The sequence below is a fragment of the Salvelinus namaycush genome, chromosome 11 (assembly GCF_016432855.1).
Source record: "Salvelinus namaycush isolate Seneca chromosome 11, SaNama_1.0, whole genome shotgun sequence".
Lineage (NCBI taxonomy): Eukaryota > Metazoa > Chordata > Actinopteri > Salmoniformes > Salmonidae > Salvelinus > Salvelinus namaycush.
This window is the reverse complement of record NC_052317.1, coordinates 38,457,435-38,481,476: the sequence shown is the minus strand read 5'-3', so window position 1 is coordinate 38,481,476 and position 24,042 is coordinate 38,457,435. Positions and strand designations below refer to the sequence as shown.

General features: G+C 44.5%; 1 protein-coding gene across 3 annotated transcripts in view; it reads right to left on the bottom strand.

Moving 5' to 3' along the window:
• Nucleotides 1-158: 158 nt before the first annotated feature.
• Nucleotides 159-24,042, bottom strand: part of LOC120056144 (insulin receptor-like) — a 135,989-nt gene continuing 112,105 nt past the window's right edge. For 2 of the 3 annotated variants that reach the window (XM_039004347.1, XM_039004350.1), the window contains 10 exons: nt 23,263-23,402; nt 22,573-22,732; nt 22,347-22,446; nt 19,313-19,380; nt 15,368-15,597; nt 11,919-12,029; nt 10,294-10,456; nt 7,854-7,983; nt 7,404-7,538; nt 159-2,959 (listed from right to left, as the gene is read on the bottom strand). In XM_039004347.1, coding sequence (XP_038860275.1) covers nt 2,533-2,959; nt 7,404-7,538; nt 7,854-7,983; nt 10,294-10,456; nt 11,919-12,029; nt 15,368-15,597; nt 19,313-19,380; nt 22,347-22,446; nt 22,573-22,732; nt 23,263-23,402 — 1,664 coding nt within the window. In that variant the 3' untranslated portion in view covers nt 159-2,532. The remainder of the gene's footprint in view (nt 2,960-7,403; nt 7,539-7,853; nt 7,984-10,293; nt 10,457-11,918; nt 12,030-15,367; nt 15,598-19,312; nt 19,381-22,346; nt 22,447-22,572; nt 22,733-23,262; nt 23,403-24,042) is intronic. The other variant, XM_039004348.1, reaches the window with a different exon arrangement.

Genomic DNA, 24,042 nt, shown 5'->3' with positions numbered 1-24,042 from the left:
GAATGAGTAGGTGTCCAAACTTTTGACTGGTACTGTATATTGATTACACAAAGACCTCACTCTGAGATCAATTGTACACACATACCACATCCTGACGTAATAAACTACATAGTAAACAATAACAGACGCATGAGGAGAGAAACAGAGACAGAGCGTTGTCATGTTGCACCACACTGCTTTATTTATCTAGAGCAGACAGTTTGATTTGATATCAACGGGCCAAGCCAAGCTCCTCCTCCTCCTCCGCTTACTGTGCATCTGATACGGAGAGGAAAGACCAAGTGCTGTTTGTTGATCACAAGTCCAAATGATTATTAGTATGATTTCTGGATTAGAAAAAATAAACATAAGAGACAAACATGTAAAAACATTTTTTTTCCTACAGACCGGAAATACCTCATGAAACACAATGTCAACAACTATGTAGAAAAAACCATCAATAATATATTTATATATATATATATTTATATTTTCTATACCCACTAAAATATACCAAAAGAAGCATCTATTGGTCATCTGAGGAACTCGTTTTCTTTTTGTAAAAATGTTTTTCCCCCCCCCTCAAACAGATTTTTAAATATCCTTCAGCTGTAAATGTGAAAACTCAAAATGAGAAAATGAAACCTAAATAAATAAAAAATATATAACCAAAGAAATATGTTAATTCTTTATGTGATGTTTGTAATACTGCAGAGTGTGAGGAGAGATGACAACAAGCTTCTCCAGTGGATCGATAAAGTTTGTTTCGAAGATTCGAAAATGGATTTGACACATTCATCAATCCAAAAGTTAGCTAGTTCTCAAGTCTCAGAAAGTCTGTCGTTCCTTGACAACTTCAGAGGACAAAGAGACAGCTCCATGACATTCAATGCAGGTCACAGACAGACACAGCTCCATGACATAAGATGCATGTCACAGACAGACACAGCTCCATGACATAAGATGGAGGTCACAGACAGACACAGCTCCATGACATAAGATGCAGGTCACAGACAGAGACACAGCTCCATGACATAAGATGCAGGTCACAGACAGACACACAGCTCCATGACATAAGATGCAGGTCACAGACAGAGACACAGCTCCATGACATAAGATGCATGTCACAGACAGACACAGCTCCATGACATAAGATGCAGGTCACAGACAGACACAGCTCCATGACATAAGATGCAGGTCACAGACAGAGACACAGCTCCATGACATAAGATGCAGGTCACAGACAGACACAGCTCCATGACATAAGATGCAGGTCACAGACAGAGACACAGCTCCATGACATAAGATGCAGGTCAGACAGACACAGCTCCATGACATAAGATGCAGGTCACAGACAGAGATAAAAGGGCACTTTTACACTGAGCGACACCATGGGGGACCTCCATGGCCCAGGGAGGGCTGAGCTGCCCAGGGAGAGAGCCTCAGCTTGGGGAAGGGACAGTCTGGAGAGTCCTGGGGTTAGCAGCCTTCAGGTTGACCCAAAGTTGAATTCTTTTCACAGTTGATTTCTACCTCCGCCACACATTCGTGGAAACTTGGCAATATTAAAAAAAGAAAAAAAAGGTTGAGTACAAGAGAGAAGCAGTAGAGGGAGGTTTGTCTTTCTTGAATACAAAAAGTGTACGTGTGGTTGGTTGTATGTTCTCTCCTGGTTGACATTGGACAACATGGCTACATACTGTAGTGTAATGAGGGTGGCATCTTGACAACAGAGAGCAATAATGTCCTGAGATGTGTACTTCCAGGAGGCCTCTGAACAAGTGAAAAAAGTGATCATCTATACAAAACAACAAAACTATATTCATATCAATTCATCTGTGTGAGGGAAAGACATGGGGATAATGTTCTGTTAGGAGGGACTAGACCCTTACCCCATATAATGTTCTGTTAGGAGGGACTAGACCCTTACCCCATATAATGTTCTGTTAGGAGGGACTAGACCCGTACCCCATATAATGTTCTGTTAGGAGGGACTAGACCCTTACCCCATATAATGTTTTGTTAGGAGGGACTAGACCCTTACCCCATATAATGTTCTGTTAGGAGGGACTAGACCCTTGCCCCATATAATGTTCTGTTAGGAGGGACTAGACCCTTACCCCATATAATGTTCTGTTAGGAGGGACTAGACCCTTACCCCATATAATGTTCTGTTAGGAGGGACTAGACCCGTACCCCATATAATGTTCTGTTAGGAGGACTAGACCCTTAACCCATATAATGTTCTGTTAGGCGGGACTAGCCCCTTACCCCATATAATGTTCTGTTAGGAGGGACTAGACCCTTACCCCATATAATGTTATGTTAGGAGGGACTAGACCCGTGCCCCATTTAATGTTCTGTTAGGAGGGACTAGACCCTTGCCCCATTTAATGTTCTGTTAGGAGGGACTAGACCCTTGCCCCATTTAATGTTCTGTTAGGAGGGACTAGACCCTTGCCCCATTTAATGTTCTGTTAGAAGGGACTAGACCCGTACCCCATATAATGTTCTGTTAGGAGGGACTAGACCCTTACCCCATTTAATGTTCTGTTAGGAGGGACTAGACCGAGGGAGGGCTAGTGTCTGTTGTCCGTTAGTCTTTCCCCCGTTCATGTGTGTGTACGGGATGTGTTCCTCGTAGTTGTTTTGTCTCAACCCCAGTGACGAACCCGCCTCGTCCCGCTCAGAGCTGTGGTCCCCTCTCTGGGAGTAAGAGGAACTGTGGTCCCCTCTCTGAGAGTAAGAGGAACTGTGGTCCCCTCTCTGAGAGTAAGAGGATGGGTCTAGGGGAATGCTCTCCATGTTGTCCATGTCCAGGTCAAAGTCCTCCTGCTCCGGAGGCTTGTTCTCCTGGCTATAGTAGAAGGAGACCTCCTGGAAGGACTGGTGAAGGTCCTCGTGGAGCATCTCAATGATCTCCTGGAAGCTGGGACGCAGCTTGGGGTTGTACTGCCAGGACATTGACATCAGATTGTGTCTGAGGAGAGAAGAGGAGGAGGAGGGAGAAAGAGCAGAAGGTGGAGAGAAGCAGAGAAGACAAGGAGGAAGAGGAGAGGAGGAGAGGAGACAAGGAGGAAGAGGGGAGGAGGAATGGAGAAAGAGGACAGGAGAGAAGACAAGGAGGAAGAGGGGAGGAGAGGAGAGGAAGAGAAAAGGAGAGAGGCGATGATAGATGTTGTATCAAAGTTATTGTAACAACTCAATCAGGATTTCACCAATATCACCACTATCCCCAATGTCATCAATATCCCCAATATAATGATCAGCAATACCCCAGTATCATGATCACCAATATCATGATCACCAATATCCCCAATATAATGATCGGCAATACCCCAGTATCATGATCACCAATATCCCCAATATAATGATCACCAATATCCCCAATATAATGATCAGCAATATCCCAGTATCATGATCACCAATATCCCCAATATAATGATCAGCAATACCCCAGTATCATGATCACCAATATCATGATCACCAATATCCCTAACATCCCCAATATCATGATCACCAATATCCCTAATATCCCCAATATCATGCTCACAAATACCACCAATATCATGATCACCAATATCATGATCACTAATATCCCCAATATCATGATCACTAATATCCCCAATATCATGATCACCAATATCCCTAATATCATGCTCACAAATACCACCAATATCATGATCACCAATAACCCCAATATCATGATCACCAATATCCCTATTATCATGATCACTAATATCCCCAATATCATGATCACCAATATCCCCAGTATCATGATCACTAATATCCCCAATATCACGATCACTAATATCCCCAATATCATGATCACCAATATCCCCAGTATCATGATCACTAATATCCCCAATATCATGATCACCAATATCCCCAATATCATGATCACCAATATCCCCAGTATCATGATCACTAATATCCCCAATATCATGATCACCAATATCCCCATTATCATGATCACCAATATCCCCATTATCATGATCACCAATATCCTCAGTATCATGATCACTAATATCCCTAACATCCCCAATATCATGATCACCAATATCCCCAGTATCATGATCACTAATATCCCCAATATCATGATCACCAATATCCCCAGTATCGTGATCACTAATATCCCCAATATCGTGATCCCTAACATCCCCAGTATCATGATTACTAATATTTCCAATATCATGATCACCAATATCCCAAATATCATTATCACCAATATCCCCAGTATCATGATCACCAATATCCCCAGTATCATGATCACCAATATCCCCAGTATCACGATCACCAATATCCCCAGTATCATGATCACTAATATCATGATCACCAATATCACCAATATCATGATCACTAATATCCCCAATATCATGATCACCAATATCCCCAATATCATGATCACCAGTATCATGATCACCAATATCCAAAAATATCATGATCACCAATATCCCCAGTATCATGATCACCAATATCCCCAATATCATGATCACCAATATGCCCAGTATCATGATCACCAATATCCCTAACATCCCCAATATCATGATCACCAATATGCCCAGTATCATGATCACCAATATCATGATCACCAATATCCCTAACATCCCCAATATCCCTAATATCATGCTCACAAATACCACCAATATCACGATCACCAAAATCCCCAATATCACGATCACTAATATCCCCAATATCATGATCACTAATATCCCCAATATCATGATCACCAATATCCCTAATATCCCCAATATCACGATCACTAATATCAACAATATCATGATCACCAATATCACCAGTATCATGATCACTAATATCCCCAATATCATGATCACCAATATCCCCAATATCATGATCACCAATATCCCCAGTATCATGATCACTAATATCCCCAATATCATGATCACCAATATCCCCATTATCATGATCACCAATATCCCCAGTATCATGATCACCAATATCCCCAATATCATGATCCCCAATATCCCCAGTATCACGATCACCAATATCCCCAGTATCATGATCACTAATATCATGATCACCAATATCACCAATATCATGATCCCCAATATCACCAGTATCATGATCACCAATATCCCCAATATCATGATCACCAATATCCCCAATATCATGATCACCAATATCCCCAGTATCATGATCACTAATATCCCCAATATCATGATCACCAATATCCCCATTATCATGATCACCAATATCCCCATTATCATGATCACCAATATCCTCAGTATCATGATCACTAATATCCCTAACATCCCCAATATCATGATCACCAATATCCCCAGTATCATGATCACTAATATCCCCAATATCATGATCACCAATATCCCCAGTATCGTGATCACTAATATCCCAAATATCATGATCACCAATATCCCCAGTATCATGATCACCAATATCCCCAGTATCATGATCACCAATATCCCCAATATCCCCAGTATCACGATCACCAATATCCCCAGTATCATGATCACTAATATCATGATCACCAATATCACCAATATCATGATCACTAATATCCCCAATATCATGATCACCAATATCCCCAATATCATGATCACCAGTATCATGATCACCAATATCCAAAAATATCATGATCACCAATATCCCCAGTATCATGATCACCAATATCCCCAATATCATGATCACCAATATGCCCAGTATCATGATCACCAATATCCCTAACATCCCCAATATCATGATCACCAATATGCCCAGTATCATGATCACCAATATCCCTAACATCCCCAATATCCCTAATATCATGCTCACAAATACCACCAATATCACGATCACCAAAATCCCCAATATCACGATCACTAATATCCCCAATATCATGATCACTAATATCCCCAATATCATGATCACCAATATCCCTAATATCCCCAATATCACGATCACTAATATCAACAATATCATGATCACCAATATCACCAGTATCATGATCACTAATATCCCCAATATCATGATCACCAATATCCCCAATATCATGATCACCAATATCCCCAGTATCATGATCACTAATATCCCCAATATCATGATCACCAATATCCCCATTATCATGATCACCAATATCCCCATTATCATGATCACCAATATCCTCAGTATCATGATCACTAATATCCCTAACATCCCCAATATCATGATCACCAATATCCCCAGTATCATGATCACTAATATCCCCAATATCATGATCACCAATATCCCCAGTATCGTGATCACTAATATCCCCAATATCGTGATCCCTAACATCCCCAGTATCATGATTACTAATATTTCCAATATCATGATCACCAATATCCCAAATATCATGATCACCAATATCCCCAGTATCATGATCACCAATATCCCCAATATCATGATCCCCAATATCCCCAGTATCACGATCACCAATATCCCCAGTATCATGATCACTAATATCATGATCACCAATATCACCAATATCATGATCCCCAATATCACCAGTATCATGATCACCAATATCCCCAGTATCATGATCACCAATATCCCCAATATCATGATCACTAATATCCCCAATATCATGATCACCAATATCCCCAATATCATGATCACCAGTATCATGATCACCAATATCCAAAAATATCATGATCACCAATATCCCCAGTATCATGATCACCAATATCCCCAATATCATGATCACCAATATGCCCAGTATCATGATCACCAATATCCCTAACATCCCCAATATCATGATCACCAATATGCCCAGTATCATGATCACCAATATCATGATCACCAATATCCCTAACATCCCCAATATCCCTAATATCATGCTCACAAATACCACCAATATCACGATCACCAATATCCCCAATATCACGATCACTAATATCCCCAATATCATGATCACTAATATCCCCAATATCATGATCACCAATATCCCTAATATCCCCCAATATCATGATCACAAATACCACCAATATCATGATCACCAATATCCCCAATATCATGATCACCAATATCCCTAATATCACCAATATCATGATCACCAATAACCCCAATATCATGATCACCAATAACCCCAATATCATGATCACCAATATCCCCAGTATCATGATCACCAATATCCCCAGTATCATGATCACCAATATCCCCAGTATCATGATCACCAATATCCCCAGTATCATGATCACTAATATCCCCAATATCATGATCACCAATATCCTCAGTATCATGATCACCAATATCATGATCACCAATATCCTCAATATCATGATCACCAAAGAAGAGTAATAATCAGTGATTGTTCTAACGTTGTCATCTATAAATGGTCTTCCCATCCCACAATGACCACGACTACACCATAGATATCTACAGTGTGATATCATTGAGCTGGACTATACAGACATTATCATTTAAAACATTGATCTAGAGGTGAGACTTACAGCCGGTCAGCACAGTTGTCTGGTCGGTCCAGATATCCTCCATCCATGACGAACTTCAGGACCTGCTCGTTAGACAGGCCCTGGTACGGCTGCTCTGCTAGGGTACTGATCTCCCACAACACCACCCCAAATGACCTGGGAGACACACACACACACACACACACACACACACACACACACACACACACACACACACACACACACACACACACACACACACACACACACACACACACACACACACACACACACGAGTGGCAAGGAAAAACTCCATAGGTGGATAGGTAGGGAAAAAACTTGAGGAACCAGTTAGCAGGCTCACACTCACAGACAGACACACAGAGACACACAGAGAGACACACAGAGAGACAGAGAGAGACACAAAGAAATAGACACACAGAGACAGACAGAGACAGAGAGACAGACAGAGACACAGTCACGTATCCTCACCAGCAGTCAGAGTGTGCAGTGAACACTCCGTCCTTTAGAGACTCAGGAGCCATCCAGCGGACAGGAAGAAGACCCTTTCCTCCCTTACGGTAGTAGTCCGTCTCATAGATGTCTCTGGTCATACCAAAGTCTGAGGGTTGAGTAGAGAATATATTTTATTATTATCCCAGAACAGGAACCTGCATTGTAACAAGCTGTCAACAATTCATACAAACATTTAGAGAAAGGAGAGAAAATACAAATGACCTATATGAAAAGGCAAATACAGTTGAAGTCGGAAGTTTACATACACCTTAGCCAAATACATTTAAACTCAGTTTTTCACAATTCCTAACATTTAATCCTAGTAATAATTCCCTGTTTTAGGTCAGTTAGGATCACCACTTTATTTTAAGAATGTGAAATGTCAGAATAATAGTAGAGAGTGATTTATTTCAGCTTTTATTTCTTTCATCACATTCCCAGTGGGTCAAACGTTTACATACACTCAATTAGTATTTGGTAGCATTGCCTTTAAATTGTTTAAATTGGGTCAAACATTTTGTGTATGGTGTAACTGAGTCAAGTTTGTAGGCCTCCTTGCTCGCACACGCTTTTCAGTTCTGCCCACAAATTTTCTATAGGATTGAGGTCAGGGCTTTGAGGTCATGGCCACTCCAATACCTTGACTTTGTTGTCCTTAAGCCATTTTGCCCCAACTTTGGAAGTATGCTTGGGGTCATTGGCCATTTGGAAGACCCATTTGTGACCAAGCTTTAACTTCCTGACTGATGTCTTGAGATGTTGCTTCAATATATCCACATCATTTTCCTGCCTCATGATGCCATCTATTTTGTGAAGTGCACCAGTCCCTCCTGCAGCAAAGCACCCCCACAACATGATGCTGTCACCACCATGCTTCACGGTTGGGATGGTGTTCTTCGGCTTGCAAGCGTCCCCCTTTTTCCTCCAAACATAACGATGGTCATTATAGCCAAATAGTTATATTTTTGTTTCATCAGACCAGATGACATTTCTCCAAAAAGTACGATCTTTGTCCCCAGGTGCAGTTGCAAACCGTAGTCTGGCTTTTTTATGGAGGTTTTGGAGCAGTGGCTTCTTCCTTGCTGAGCGGCCTTTCAGGTTATGTCGATATAGGACTCGTTTTACTGTGGATATAGATACTTTTGTACTGGTTTCCTCAAGCATCTTCAAAAGGTCCTTTGCTGTTGTTCTGGGATTGAGGTGCACTTTTCGCACCAAAGTACGTTCATCTCTAGGAGACAGAACGCGTCTCTTTCCTGAGTGGTATGACGGCTGCGTGGTCCCATGGTGTTTATACTTGTGTACTATTGTTTGTACAGATGAATGTGGTACCTTCAGGCATTTGAAAATTGCTCCCAAGGATGAACCAGACTTGTGGAGGTCTACAATTATTTTTCTGACATCTTGGATGATTTCTTTTGATTTTCCCATGATGTCAAGCAGAGAGGCACTGAGTTTGAAGGTAGGCCTTGAAATACATCCACAGGTACACCTCCAATTGACTCAAATTATGTCAATTAGCCTATCAGAAGCTTCTAAAGCCCTGACATCATTTTCTGGAATTTCCCAAGCTGTTTAAAAGCACAGTCAACTTAACGTATGTAAACTTCTGACCCACTGGGATTGTGATACAGTGAATTATAAGTGAAATAATTGTCTGTAAACAATTTTTGGAAAAATTACTTGTGTCATGCACAAAGTAGATGTCCTAACCGACTTGCCAAAACTATAGTTTGGTAACAAGGAATTTGTGGAGTGGTTGAAAAACGAGTTTTAATGACTCCAACCTAAGTGTATGCAAACTTCCGACTGCAGAAGGCAGTTAAACATGCATGTAGATGTATTTAAAAGTATTACATTGTATATGTGAGGAAGTGAGTTCCCATACCTACTATCTTGATATGTGTGTGTGAATGTGTTTAACTATACTGGACCACAAGTCCCCACAACAATAGTAAACAAACAAAAATTGGACCAACTGGGGACATGTTGTTAGTCCCCACAAGGTCAAATGCTATATCTAGGGGGTTTAGGGTTAAGGTTAGAATTAGTGTTCGAATTAGGGTTAGGAGCAAGGGTCAGGTTTAGGGTTAGAAGCTAGGGTCAGTTTTAGGGTTAGGGGCTAGGGTCAGGTTTAGGGTTAGGAGCTAGGGTCAGTTTTAGGGTTAGGAGCTAGGGTCAGTTTTAGGGTTAGGAGCTAAGGTTTGGTTTAGGGTTAGGGGCTAGGGTTAGTTTAAGGGACTAGGGTTAGGACCATGGTCAGGGGCTAGGGTTAGGTTTAGAGGCTAGGGTTAGGGGCTAGGGTTAGGACCATGGTCAGGGGCTAGGGTTAGGGTTAGAGGCTAGGGTGATTTTGGGGTTAAAGTTAGGGTAAAGACTGTGTGAGTGAGTGAGAGACAGTGTGAGTGTAGACTACCTCCTATCTTGACAGTGAAGTCCTGTGCCACCATGCAGTTCCTAGCGGCCAGATCTCTGTGGACAAACTTTTTGGCGTTGAGGTAGGCCATGCCGTCTGCTATCTCTGCTGTCATCTGGACCATCTCCCTCAGCGTGGGGGGCGGGCGCCCAGTAGGGTTATTCTGACAAGACATGTATTAATACTAGGGCTATTCTTCAACAGGCCACAAGGGGGCGCATAGATCACAACAATTGCTAGTCATAAATATAGATGTTTTGGGGTATTTGTGATATAGTTCAATATGAGAAGAAGGGATAGAGGAGAGGGATACAGGGTGGCGATGGACACAGGGTGGATAGAGGAGAGGGATACAGGGTGGAGAGGGATACAGGGTGGATAGAGGAGAGGGATACAGGGTGGAGAGAGATACAGGGTGGAGAGGGATACAGGGTGGAGAGGGATACAGGGTGGAGAGGGATACAGGGTGGATAGAGGAGAGGGATACAGGGTGGAGAGAGATACAGGGTGGATAGAGGAGAGGGATACAGGGTGGAGAGAGATACAGGGTGGATAGAGGAGAGGGATACAGGATGGAGAGAGATACAGGGTGGAGAGGGATACAGGGTGGATAGAGGAGAGGGATACAGGGTGGAGAGAGATACAGGGTGGAGAGAGATACAGGGTGGAGAGGGATACAGGGTGGAGAGGGATACAGGGTGGATAGAGGAGAGGGATACAGGGTGGAGAGAGGAGAGGGATACAGGGTAGAGAGAGATACAGGGTGGAGAGGGATACAGGGTGGATAGAGGAGAGGGATACAGGGTGGAGAAAGATACAGGGTGGAGAGGGATACAGGGTGGAGAGGGATACAGGGTGGAGAGGGATACAGGGTGGAGAGGGATACAGGGTGGATAGAGGAGAGGGATACAGGGTGGAGAGATATACAGGGTGGAGAGGGATACAGGGTGGATAGAGAAGAGGGATACAGGGTGGAGAGTGAAGAGAGATACAGGGTGGAGAGAGATACAGGGTAGAGAGTGAAGAGAGATACAGGGTGGAGAGAGATACAGGGTGGAGAGGGATACAGGGTAGAGAGTGAAGAGAGATACAGGGTGGAGAGGGATACAGGGTGGAGAGGGATACAGGGTGGAGAGAGAAGAGGGATACAGGGTGGAGAGAGATACAGGGTGGAGAGGGATACAGGGTGGAGAGAGAAGAGGGATACAGGGTAGAGAAAGAGATACAGGGTAGATAGAGGAGAGGGATACAGGGTGGAGAGAGAAGAGGGATACAGGGTGGAGAGAGATACAGGGTGGAGAGGGATACAGGGTGGAGAGGGATACAGGGTGGAGAGAGAAGACGGATACAGGGTGGAGAGAGATACAGGGTAGAGAGTGAAGAGAGATACAGGGTGGAGAGAGATACAGGGTGGAGAGAGATACAGGGTGGAGAGAGATACAGGGTGGAGAGGGATACAGGGTGGAGAGGGATACAGGGTGGAGAGAGATACAGGGTGGAGAGGGATACAGGGTAGAGAGTGAAGAGAGATACAGGGTGGATAGAGCCGCTGCCTGCAGGGGGAGGCAGCTCTACCCCTAGACTAGCCCCCAGGACAGGGATCCCAATAATGTGTGTGTGTGTACCTCAGAGTCGGGGCGGAGGCAGCGCAGGTAGCTCTTCAGGTCGCCATGGGTCATCAGCTCCATGACAACTAGAGTGGGCTGGCCCTTAGAGACCACACCCATCAGACGCACCTGAGAAGGAAACATTTAGTTTCCGTCGCTTGCTTTGATTCGTGCACCTCGGTAGCTACCAACACTTTAAACAAAGATGTCTTGTGATCATCATGGTATGTGGTCTCACCTTCATTAGCTGATAAATGACTCAAATGTGAATGTAAAGTGGCATCACCTTCTATAGACACTGTAGGTCTTACACTGTAGCGGCAAGTAACGCCCTTCATGATGTAGGTCTTACACTGTAGCGGCAAGTATCGCCCTTCCTGATGTAGGTCTTACACTGTAGCGGCAGGTAACGCCCTTCATGATGTAGGTCTTACACTGTAGCGGCAGGTAACACCCTTCGTGATGTAGGTCTTACACTGTAGCGGCAAGTAACGCCCTTCATGATGTAGGTCTTACACTGTAGCGGCAAGTAACGCCCTTCGTGATGTAGGTCTTACACTGTAGCGGCAAGTAACGCCCTTCATGATGTAGGTCTTACACTGTAGCGGCAAGTAACGCCCTTCATGATGTAGGTCTTACACTGTAGCGGCAAGTAACGCCCTTCATGATGTAGGTCTTACACTGTAGCGGCAGGTAACGCCCTTCATGATGTAGGTCTTACACTGTAGCGGCAAGTAACGCCCTTCATGATGTAGGTCTTACACTGTAGCGGCAGGTAACGCCCTTCATGATGTAGGTCTTACACTGTAGCGGCAGGTAACGCCCTTCATGATGTAGGTCTTACACTGTAGCGGCAAGTAACGCCCTTCATGATGTAGGTCTTACACTGTAGCGGCAAGTAACGCCCTTCATGATGTAGGTCTTACACTGTAGCGGCAAGTAACGCCCTTCATGATGTAGGTCTTACACTGTAGCGGCAGGTAACGCCCTTCATGATGTAGGTCTTACACTGTAGCGGCAAGTAACGCCCTTCTTGATGTAGGTCTTACCCTGTAGCGGCAAGTAACGCCCTTCGTGATGTAGGTCTTACACTGTAGCGGCAAGTAACGCCCTTCGTGATGTAGGTCTTACACTGTAGCGGCAAGTAACGCCCTTCTTGATGTAGGTCTTACACTGTAGCGGTAGGTAACGCCCTTCGTGATGTAGGTCTTACACTGTAGCGGCAAGTAACGCCCTTCGTGATGTAGGTCTTACACTGTAGCGGCAAGTAACGCCCTTCGTGATGTAGGTCTTACACTGTAGCGGCAAGTATCGCCCTTCGTGATGTAGGTCTTACACTGTAGCGGCAAGTAACGCCCTTCGTGATGTAGGTCTTACACTGTAGCGGCAAGTAACGCCCTTCGTGATGTAGGTCTTACACTGTAGCGGCAGGTAACGCCCTTCATGATGTAGGTCTTACACTGTAGCGGCAAGTAACGCCCTTCATGATGTAGGTCTTACACTGTAGCGGCAAGTAACGCCCTTCATGATGTAGGTCTTACACTGTAGCGGCAAGTAACGCCCTTCATGATGTAGGTCTTACACTGTAGCGGCAAGTAACGCCCTTCATGATGTAGGTCTTACACTGTAGCGGCAAGTAACGCCCTTCGTGATGTAGGTCTTACACTGTAGCGGCAGGTAACGCCCTTCATGATGTAGGTCTTACACTGTAGCGGCAAGTAACGCCCTTCATGATGTAGGTCTTACACTGTAGCGGCAAGTAACGCCCTTCATGATGTAGGTCTTACACTGTAGCGGCAAGTAAAGCCCTTCGTGATGTAGGTCTTACACTGTAGCGGCAGGTAACGCCCTTTATGATGTAGGTCTTACACTGTAGCGGCAAGTAACGCCCTTCATGATGTAGGTCTTACACTGTAGCGGCAAGTAACGCCCTTCATGATGTAGGTCTTACACTGTAGCGGCAAGTAAAGCCCTTCATGATGTAGGTCTTACACTGTAGCGGCAAGTAACGCCCTTCTTGATGTAGGTCTTACACTGTAGCGGCAAGTAACGCCCTTCTTGATGTAGGTCTTACACTGTAGCGGCAGGTAACGCCCTTCATGATGTAGGTCTTATTGAGGAACTCTCCTATCTCCTCCTCTCTCTCTTACAATCCTCCCTCTCTCCATCCTCCCTCTCCCTGCCATCCTCCCTCTCTCTTGCCGCCATCCTCCCTCTCTCTCTCGCCCGCCATCCTCCCTCTCTCTCTCTCTCGCCCGCCATCCTCCCCCCCCTCTCGCCCGCCATCCCCCCCCCCCCCCTCTCGCCCGCCATCCTCCCCCCCCCTCTCGCCCGCCATCCTCCCCCCCCTCTCGCCCGCCATCCTCCCCCCCCTCTCGCCAGCCATCCTCCCCCCCCTCTCGCCAGCCATCCTCCCCCTCTCTCTCGCCATCCTCTCCCTCGCCATCCTCTCCCTCGACATCCTCCCCCTCTCGACATCCTCCCCCTCTCGACATCCTCCCTCTCTCTCTCACCATCCTCCCTCTCTCTCTCACCATCCTCCCTCTCTCTCTCACCATCCTCCCTCTCTCTCTCACCATCCTCCCTCTCCCTCTCGCCATTCTCTCTCTCCCTCTCGCCATTCTCTCTCTCCCTCTCGCCATTCTCTCTCTCCCTCTCGCCATTCTCTCTCTCCCTCTCGCCATCCTCTCCCTCTCTCTCGCCATCCTCTCCCTATCCCTCGCCATCCTCTCCCTCTCCCATCCTCTCCCTCACCATCCTCTTTCTCGCCATCCTCCCTCTCTCTCTCGCCATCCTCCCTCTCTCTCTCGCCATTCTCTCTCTCTCTCTCGTCATCCTCTCTCTCTCTCTCGTCATCCTCTCTCTGTCGCCATCCTCTCTCTCTCGCTCTCTGTCGCCATCCTCTCTCCCTCTCTTGCCATCCTCTCCCTCTCCCTCTCTTGCCATCCTCTCCCTCTCTCTCTCTCGCCATCCTCTCTCTCCCTCCCACCTCTCTCTCACCATCCTCTCTCTGTCGCCATCCCCTCTGTCGCTATCCCCTCTCTCTCGCCATCCTCTCTCTCGCTCTCTCTCTCTCGCCATCCTCTCTCTCTCGCCATCCTCTCTCTCTCGCCATCCTCTCTCTCTCTCGCAATCCGCTCTCTCTATCCTGCTCTCCTCTCCCTTTCACACTGCTCTCTTGCTCTCCATCTCGCTATCCTTTATTTTTTGCTCTCTATCTCACTATATCCTCTCTCTCTTCATCCATCTCTCTTACCACATGGTGACAAGTGAAGCCCTTCATGACGGAGGCCTCGTTGAGGAACTCTATCCTCTCTCTCACTATCCTCTCTCTCTTCATCCATCTCTCTTACCACATGGTGACAGGTGAAGCCCTTCATGACGGAGGCCTCGTTGAGGAACTCTATCCTCTCTCTCACTATCCTCTCTCTCACTATCCTCTCTCTTCATTCATCCATCTCTCTTACCACATGGTGACAGGTGAAGCCCTTCATGACGGAGGCCTCGTTGAGGAACTCTATCCTCTCTCTCAGACTAGCCGACTCGTTGACCGTCTTCACAGCCACGTGTGACTCCGGCTCTCCCTTCACGATGTCCTTGGCGATGCCCTCGTAGACCATTCCGAACGAGCCCTGACCCAGCTCTCGTAGGATGTTAATCTTATCCCTGCCCACCTCCCAGTCGTCTGGCTCGTACACTGGAGAGAACACACATACAAAGTATATTCCTGGGGCCGTGCGTACATTTTCCTTCAAAATTCTGGTGTACGTGGAGATTGTAGGATTTGCAACAGATGATTGGGATTTATTGAACTGTCGCACGCAAACATATCCACATATTTTCATTGACGAATCAGAGTCATGATACATTTGTACAGTTGTGAACGAGCTCTACAACCACGACAGGAAAATGCCCTCGATTCACTTTTTATAAAAATGTAATTTGATGATATTTGAAGGAAGCCAGATCAAAGCAGCAGTCATTTTGTAGAAGCAAAACGACTGTTGTTTTTACGTTGATCAAGTTTGATCATAAAGTTACTGGTCCCCTCCCCCATGTCAAATAAGGTGACATCACCTTAACTCTCATTTTAATACACCAATGGTAACACGATATTCTCTTATCTAATTTAAATAAGTACCACCTTGCAACCAACATCGAATAAGGCGTGTTTGCAGAGGAGCTTGGTTTATATAGCTAGATGGCCAAAATTTTACTGTAGGTTGTCAGCAAATATTATTAAAAGTTTCCCCTTTCATCTGTGTCTGGTGTTAGCTAGTTACTGGCTAGCTAGGTCTTCATCTGTGTCTGGTGTTAGCTAGTTACTGGCTAGCTAGGTCTTCATCTGTGTCTGGTGTTAGCTAGTTACTGGATAGCTAGGTCTTCATCTGTGTCTGGTGTTAGCTAGTTACTGGCTAGCTAGGTCTTCATCTGTGTCTGGTGTTAGCTAGTTACTGGCTAGCTAGGTCTTCATCTGTGTCTGGTGTTAGCTAGTTACTGGATAGCTAGGTCTTCATCTGTGTCTGGTGTTAGCTAGTTACTGGCTAGCTAGGTCTTCATCTGTGTCTGGTGTTAGCTAGTTACTGGCTAGCTAGGTCTTCATCTGTGTCTGGTGTTAGCTAGTTACTGGCTAGCTAGGTCTTCATCTGTGTCCGGTGTTAGCTAGTTACTGGATAGCTAGGTCTTCATCTGTGTCAGGTGTTAGCTAGTTACTGGCTAGCTAGGTCTTCATCTGTGTCTGGTGTTAGCTAGTTGCTGGCTAGCTAGGTCTTCATCTGTGTCTGGTGCTGGCTAGCTAGGTCTTCATCTGTGTCTGGTGTTAGCTAGTTACTGGTTTGCTAGGTCTTCATCTGTCTGGTGTTAGCTAGTTACGGGCTAGCTAGGTCTTCATCTGTGTCAGGTGTTAGCTAGTTACTGGATAGCTAGGTCTTCATCTGTGTCAGGTGTTAGCTAGTTACTGGATAGCTAGGTCTGTGTCCGGTGTTAGCTAGTTACTGGCTAGCTAGGTCTTCAGTCAGCATGGAACAAAAGGGGAGAGAGGGTCGTTCAAAACTCAGACGCCGTTGTCAAGTCAACACATAAGTCAGTGCTGCGGTGAACCGCATCACAAGAGACATGCTAAATGGGAAATGTATAAAAATATATATAGTGTCTTCGGAAAGTATTCAGACCCCTTCACTTTTTCCACATTTTGCTACGTTACAGCCTTATTCTAAAATTGATTAATTTGTTTTTCTCGCCATCAATCTACACACAATACCCCATAATCATAAAAAAACTGAAATATCACATTTATAAGTATTCAGACCCTTTAGTCAGTACTTTATTGAAGCACCTTTGGCAGCGATGACAGCATCGAGTCTTCTTGGGTATGACGCTACAAGCTTGGCACACCTGTATCTGGGGAGTTTCTCCCATTCTTCTATTTTCAGGTCTCTCCAGAGATGTTTGATCGAGTTCAAGACCGGGCTCTGGCTGAGATGTCCACTCAAGGACATTCAGAGACTTGTCCCAAAGCCACTTCTGCGCTGTCTTGGCTGTGCGGTTAGGGTCGTTGTCGTATTGGAAGGTGAACCTTCGTCCCAGTCTGCGGTCCTGAGCGCTCTGGAGCAGGTTTTCATCAAGGATCTCTGTACTTTGCTCCGTTCATCTTTCCCCCGAACCTGACCATTCTCCCAGTCCCTGCCGCTGAAAAACATCCCCACAGAATGATGCTTCACTGTAGGGATGGCGCCAGGTTTCCTCCAGATGTGACGTTTGGCATTCAGGCCAAAGAGTTCAATCTTGGTTTCATCAGACCAGAGAATCTTGTTTCTCATGGTCTGAGAGTCTTTAGGTGCTTTTTGGCAAACTCCAAGAGGGCTGTCAGGTGCATTTGACTGAGGAGTGGCTTCCGTCTGGCCACTCTACCATAAAGGCCTGATTGGTGGAGTGCTGCAGAGATGGTTGTCCTTCTGGAAGGTTCTCCCATCTCCACTGAAGAACTCTGGAGCTCTGTCAGAGTGACCATTGGGTTCTTGGTCACCTCCCTGATTGCTCAGTTTGGACAGGCAGCCAGCTCTAGGAAGAGTCTTGGTGGTTCCAAACTACAAACCTGTATTCACTTTATTATTTATTATTATGGGCTATTGCGTGTAGATTTCTGAGGAAAATGTTTTATTAAATCCATTTTAGAATAAGGCCGTAACGTAATAAAATGTGGAAAAGGGGAAAGGGTCTGAATACTTTCTGAATGCATTGTATATCATTGATGCAATTTCAATGTTCAGTTGCTTTGTGTATCACCAAATTTGCTTTGATTTGATTTGAGATGATTTTACAGCAACACTGCTAAACGCATTCCAAGTTTCTTGACGTTTCAAAGAGCTGTCAGTCAAGCTGAGGTCATGAACATAAGCTCCCCGCCCACCCAGCCTGTCTTTTCCAACTTCCTGGTAGTTAGCCATGAGGAAAATTCCTGTTCAGGAAGTTTAAAAACAAAAAATTGCATGCTGCCTATAGTGAGTGCCGCGCATTCTGCAAGATGGATGGCCTATTGAAAAATGTCAACAGTAGATGCTGCCGACAGCCCACACTTCTATGCAAAATGGGAATCGTTCAATATTTTGTTTATCAATACATGATTGTGTTTCTATCTCCTGCCTTGGTATAGGCTCAGTTTAAATACGCTATTATGTCACACTCCTATCCCAGAGCAATACTGTAGCCTACCCATACTGTCATAGGCTACCGGTCTATTTACTGATGAGCACGATTGGCTAGTGAATGAGTGACGGATAAATAGTAGCCTAATATATGTTGTGTAGCAAAATAAACCAGTCATGTCAGAAACGGACAGACATGCTCCGCAGTATGATTATGACTCAGGCCCATATAATAAAAAGTGAAAGAAATATATTAGGCGACGATGCAATCTTCTTACCAACAGCAAATGCATCTGTTTTATCATTAGGCCTTTTACGTTTCAATGTTTTTATCAGCATTATTCTAATAAACAAACACCTTCATTTCCTCCAAAAATAACAATATTAGCTTGCAATACAGTTGCTCAACCACTAGAAGTTGGGCGTATGCATGGTCTGAGATGTACATGGGAGGTACGCAAACTCTCCCGTCAAGTTCAACATTTGATAAATAACAACCTTTGGCGGGAAAAAACAGGTCGCAAGTAAGGCTTACTTTTATTGCAGGCATGCACTTTAGATAAATGAGGCCCCTTGACGCTATAATCCACAAACGATCAAGTATTGTATTTCTCTAAATCTCATAGCCAGCTAGTATGTGTCAGTGATTGTCTACTTACATGGCATACTAGTTTCAACATCAAATTACAGTCAGCTATGCTTTTTATACAGGTGTATTCCCCAAAGGTCAGCTGAGAATATAGAACTCAGTTAATAAGGTGTCCTTACTGTCAGCAGCACTGAGGTACTCTGGGTTAGAGGAGGTGTAGAGGGGTCCAGAGGGGCCCTGGGTTTGCCTTGGTGGGAAAAACAAGGAGGTAGAGTTAAGCAATAAGGCATGAGGAGGTGTGGTACACTGCATTTGGACAGTAATCAGACCCCTTCACTTTTTCCACATAGCTACGTTACAGCATAATTTTAAAAATTCAAAAAAAAAAAAAAAAGTATTCTCAATCTACACACAATAATGACATAAAAAAAAAAATACTGTTTTTGCTATGTACAAACCCCCCCCGAGAAAAATTCAATTTACATAAGTATTCAGACCCTTTACTCAGTACTTTGGTTGAAGCACCTTTGGCAGCGATTATAGCCTCGAGTCTTGGCTATGACGCTACAAGCTTGGCACACCTGTATTTGGGAAGTTTCTCCCATTCTTCTCTGCAGATCCTCTCAAGCTCTGTCAGGTTGGATGGGGAGCGTCGCTGCACAGCTATTCACAGGTCTCTTCAGAGGTGTTTGATCGGATTCAAGTCCGGGCTCTGGCTGGACCTCTCAAGGACATTCAGAGACTTGTCCTGAAGTCACTACTTCGTTGTCTTGGTTGTGTGCTTAGGGTCGTTGTCCTGTTGGATTCTGGTAAACATTTGCCCAGTCTGAGGTCCTGAGCGCTATGGAGCAGGTTTTCATCAACTTGGAGCAACTTTCATCAACATACTTTGCTCCGTTCATCTTTCCCTCGATCCTGATTAGTCTCCCAGTCCCTGCCGCTGAAATACATCCCCCCTTCACCGTAGGGATAGTATCGGCCAGGTGATGAGCGGTGCCTGGTTTCCTCCAGACATAACGCTTTGCATTCAGGCCAAAGATTTCAATATTGGTTTCATCAGACAAGACAATCTTGTTTCTCGTGGTCTGAGAGTCCTTCAGGTGCCTTTTGGTAAACTCCAAGCGGGCTGTCATGTGCCTTTAACTGAGGAGTGGCTTCCGTCTGGCCACTCTACCAGAAAGGCCTGATTGGTGGAGTGCTGCAGAGATGATTGTCCTTCTGGAAGGTTCTCCCATCTCCACAGATGGACTCTAGAGCTCTGTCAGAGTGAACATCGGGATTTTGGTCACCTCCCTGACCAAGGCCCTTCTCCCCCGACTGCTCAGTTTGTCCGGGCGGCCAGCTCTATGAAGAGTCTTGGTGGTTCCAAACTTCTTCAATTTAAGAATGATGGAGGCCACTGTGTTCTTCGGTACCTTCAATGCTGCATACATTTTTTGCTACCCTTCCCCAGATCTGTGCATCGACACAACCCTCTCGGAGCACTACGGACAATTCCTTCAACCTCTTGGCTTGGTTTTTGCTCTGACATGCACTGTCAACTGTGGGACCTTATATAGACAGGTGTGTGCCTTTCCAAATCATGTCCAATCAATTGAATTTACCACAGGTCGACTCCAATCAAGTTGTAGAAACATCTCAAGGATGATCAATGGAAACAGGATGCATCTGAGCTCAATTTGCGAGTCTCATAGCAAAGGATCTGAATACTTACGTGAATAAGGTATCTGTTTTTATATTTAATACATTTGCAAAATAAATTAAAAACCTGTTTTCACTTTGTCATTATGGGGTACTGTGTGTACATTGATGAGAATTATTACAAAAAAATATATTTTAGGCCTCCCGGGTGGCGCAGTGGTCTAGGGCACTGCATCGCAGTGCTAACTGCGCCACCAGAGTCTCTGGGTTCGCGCCCAGGCTCTGTCGCAGCCGGCCGCGACCGGGAGGTCCGTGGGGCGACGCACAATTGGCATAGCGTCGTCCGGGTTAGGGAGGGTTTGGCCGGTAGGGATATCCTTGTCTCATCGCGCTCCAGCGACTCCTGTGGCGGGCCGGGCGCAGTGCGCGCTAACCAAGGGGGCCAGGTACACGGTGTTTCCTCCGACACATTGGTGCGACTGGCTTCCGGGTTGGAGGCGCGCTGTGTTAAGAAGCAGTGCGGCTTGGTTGGGTTGTGCTTCGGAGGACGCATGGCTTTCGACCTTCGTCTCTCCCGAGCCCGTACGGGAGTTGTAGCGATGAGACAAGATAGTAATTACTAGCGATTGGATACCACGAAAATTGGGGAGAAAATGGGATAAAAAAAAAAAAAAAAAAATATATATATATATATATATATATATATATATATATATATATATATATATATATATTTTAGAATAAGGCAGTAACATAACAAAATGTGAAAGGGTCTGGATACTTTCCGACTGCACTGTGTATAGCACGTCGAAGGGCTGTTCTTACGCACGATGCCACACGGCATGCCTGGACACAGCCCTTAGCCGTGGTATGTAGTCCATATACCACAAATCCCTGAGGTGCCTTATTGCTATTATAAAAACTGGTTACCAACATAATTAGAAAATAAAACAAAATGTTTGATCATACCCGTGGTATATGGTCGGATATACCACGGCTTTCAGCCAATGAGCATTCAGGGCTCAAACCACCCAGTTTATAATTAATAATATATCATGATTATATAACAAGTAACAACACAGAGAGATACCAAATCAATACCATAATAATCCTAAAGTTAATCCAGGTATCAGAAGTTACAGAGTGTACACACTAGGAGTAACATTATTATAATAACAGAGAGCGACCAATGACTAGCCTCGCTGTAAACACACCTGATTAAACCAAAGTCTTCATTTATAACCACCTTTTAAACTGTAATTGTGAACGCTAAGACAATTTAAAAAAAATTGAATGTAGAATTATTATTTTTTCCCCCCTCAACGTATCGTCTGACTGTAAAAGTAAATCATAATAAAGTAAGTACAATTTAGAGCCTGGTAGTGAAACAATATACACATCTAGACCACTAGTAGTTGAGCCATTTTGTCTTATTGCTGGGCTGGAACAAAAGCCTATAGTTACTGCTGGTGTATCAGGAGAGAAGCTGTGTCCTTGGTGAACAGACGACACACCAGCTTCTTTCACACACAGTTGGCTGAAGACAGATTGCGGAGAAGCCATAAGACTTACTTCTTCCTGAACATGACGAATCCTCCCGCTGCCACCAGTATCAGTAGAACCATGAAGATGACTGGACCAATGATAATCAATAGGTTGGATGGGTCCACCCCTAAAAAACACGTTGCCATGGAGTTTTAGGCCAGGCTATTGCTAACGTAAAAAAGCTCTATATATTCAAATGATATTGGATTGATTTCACTGATTGGTCAAGCTGTCTGTGGCGTGTGTCTCTTACGGAGGTCCTGTACGTAGAAGTGTGTGGGGTCGGTCCAGGAGCCGTTTCCTGCCAGCGACGTGGCTCGGATCCTCACAGTGTAGTTCCCAGGGTGCACCACTCTCAGCCTGCTGCCCTCCGACTGCTGGTACATCTTCCTGGACACACAGTGGTGCAACTCCTAGAACGAACACACACACACACACCATGTTTAATTTATTTATATATTTTTTTAGGAGGAGAGGAGTTGGAGGGGGGAGAGAAGAATTGAATAAGCCCATTAAATATAAATGAAATTAACGAATTAAAGTAGGAAACGCAATATTACACTAGGAACACATTGAGCTAATAGAGTACACCGTCTAAGCCAATCAGAGATGTGTTTTTAAAATCACTGCATTAACAGCCAACAATAAAAATAAAAAAAGAGACCTGATTTGAGAAAAACATGTTTGTTTGACCACCACTGGAGTTATGTTGTTTTCAACATCAGTAATATCAGCTGTACCCAGTGTGATGTTGCCATAGTAACTAAAACAGAGTGCTGATGCAACATGGCTATTGTTACATTAACGGTCCTATTTTAGAAATGAGAGCAGAGAGACTTGTGTTCAACGTATCTGAATTATACTAAGTGAGACTGTGGGCACAGCATATGTCCAGTATTTTAAGTGTGTGTTTGTTTTCCTGCCTGTGTGTTTGTCTGCTCACCTCTGTGTCTCCCAGTCTCTTGTAGTTGACTTCGTACAGGATGATCATTCCATTGGGAGCTTTAGGCTCCAGCCATTTGATGTGAACAGAGTACTCAGACACATCATAGCTGATGGGGCCCACGATGTCATCTGCTTTGTCTGTTGGCAGGATACACAAGGTTTTAAAATGGCCTCTGTTGTCAGGATACACAAGGTTTTAAAATGGCCTCTGTTGACAGGATACACAAGGTTTTAAAATGGCCTCTGTTGTCAGGATACAAAAGGTTTTAAGATGGCCTCTGTTGACAGGATACAAAAGGTTTTAAGATGGCATCTGTTGACAGGATACAAAATGTTTTAAGATGGCCTCTGTTGACAGGATACAAAAGGTTTTAAGATGGCCTCTGTTGACAGGATACAAAATGTTTTAAGATAGCATCTGTTGACAGGATACAAAAGGTTTTAAGATGGCCTCTGTTGACAGGATACAAAAGGTTTTAAGATGGCCTCTGTTGACAGGATACAAAAGGTTTTAAGATGGCCCCTTGACAGGATACAAAAGGTTTTAAGATGGCATCTGTTGACAGGATACAAAAGGTTTTAAGATAGCCTCTTGACAGGATACAAAAGGTTTTAAGATGGCCCCTTGACAGGATACAAAAGGTTTTAAGATGGCATCTGTTGACAGGATACAAAAGGTTTTAAGATAGCCTCTTGACAGGATACAAAAGGTTTTAAGATGGCCCCTTGACAGGATACAAAAGGTTTTAAGATGGCCTCTGTTGACAGGATACAAAAG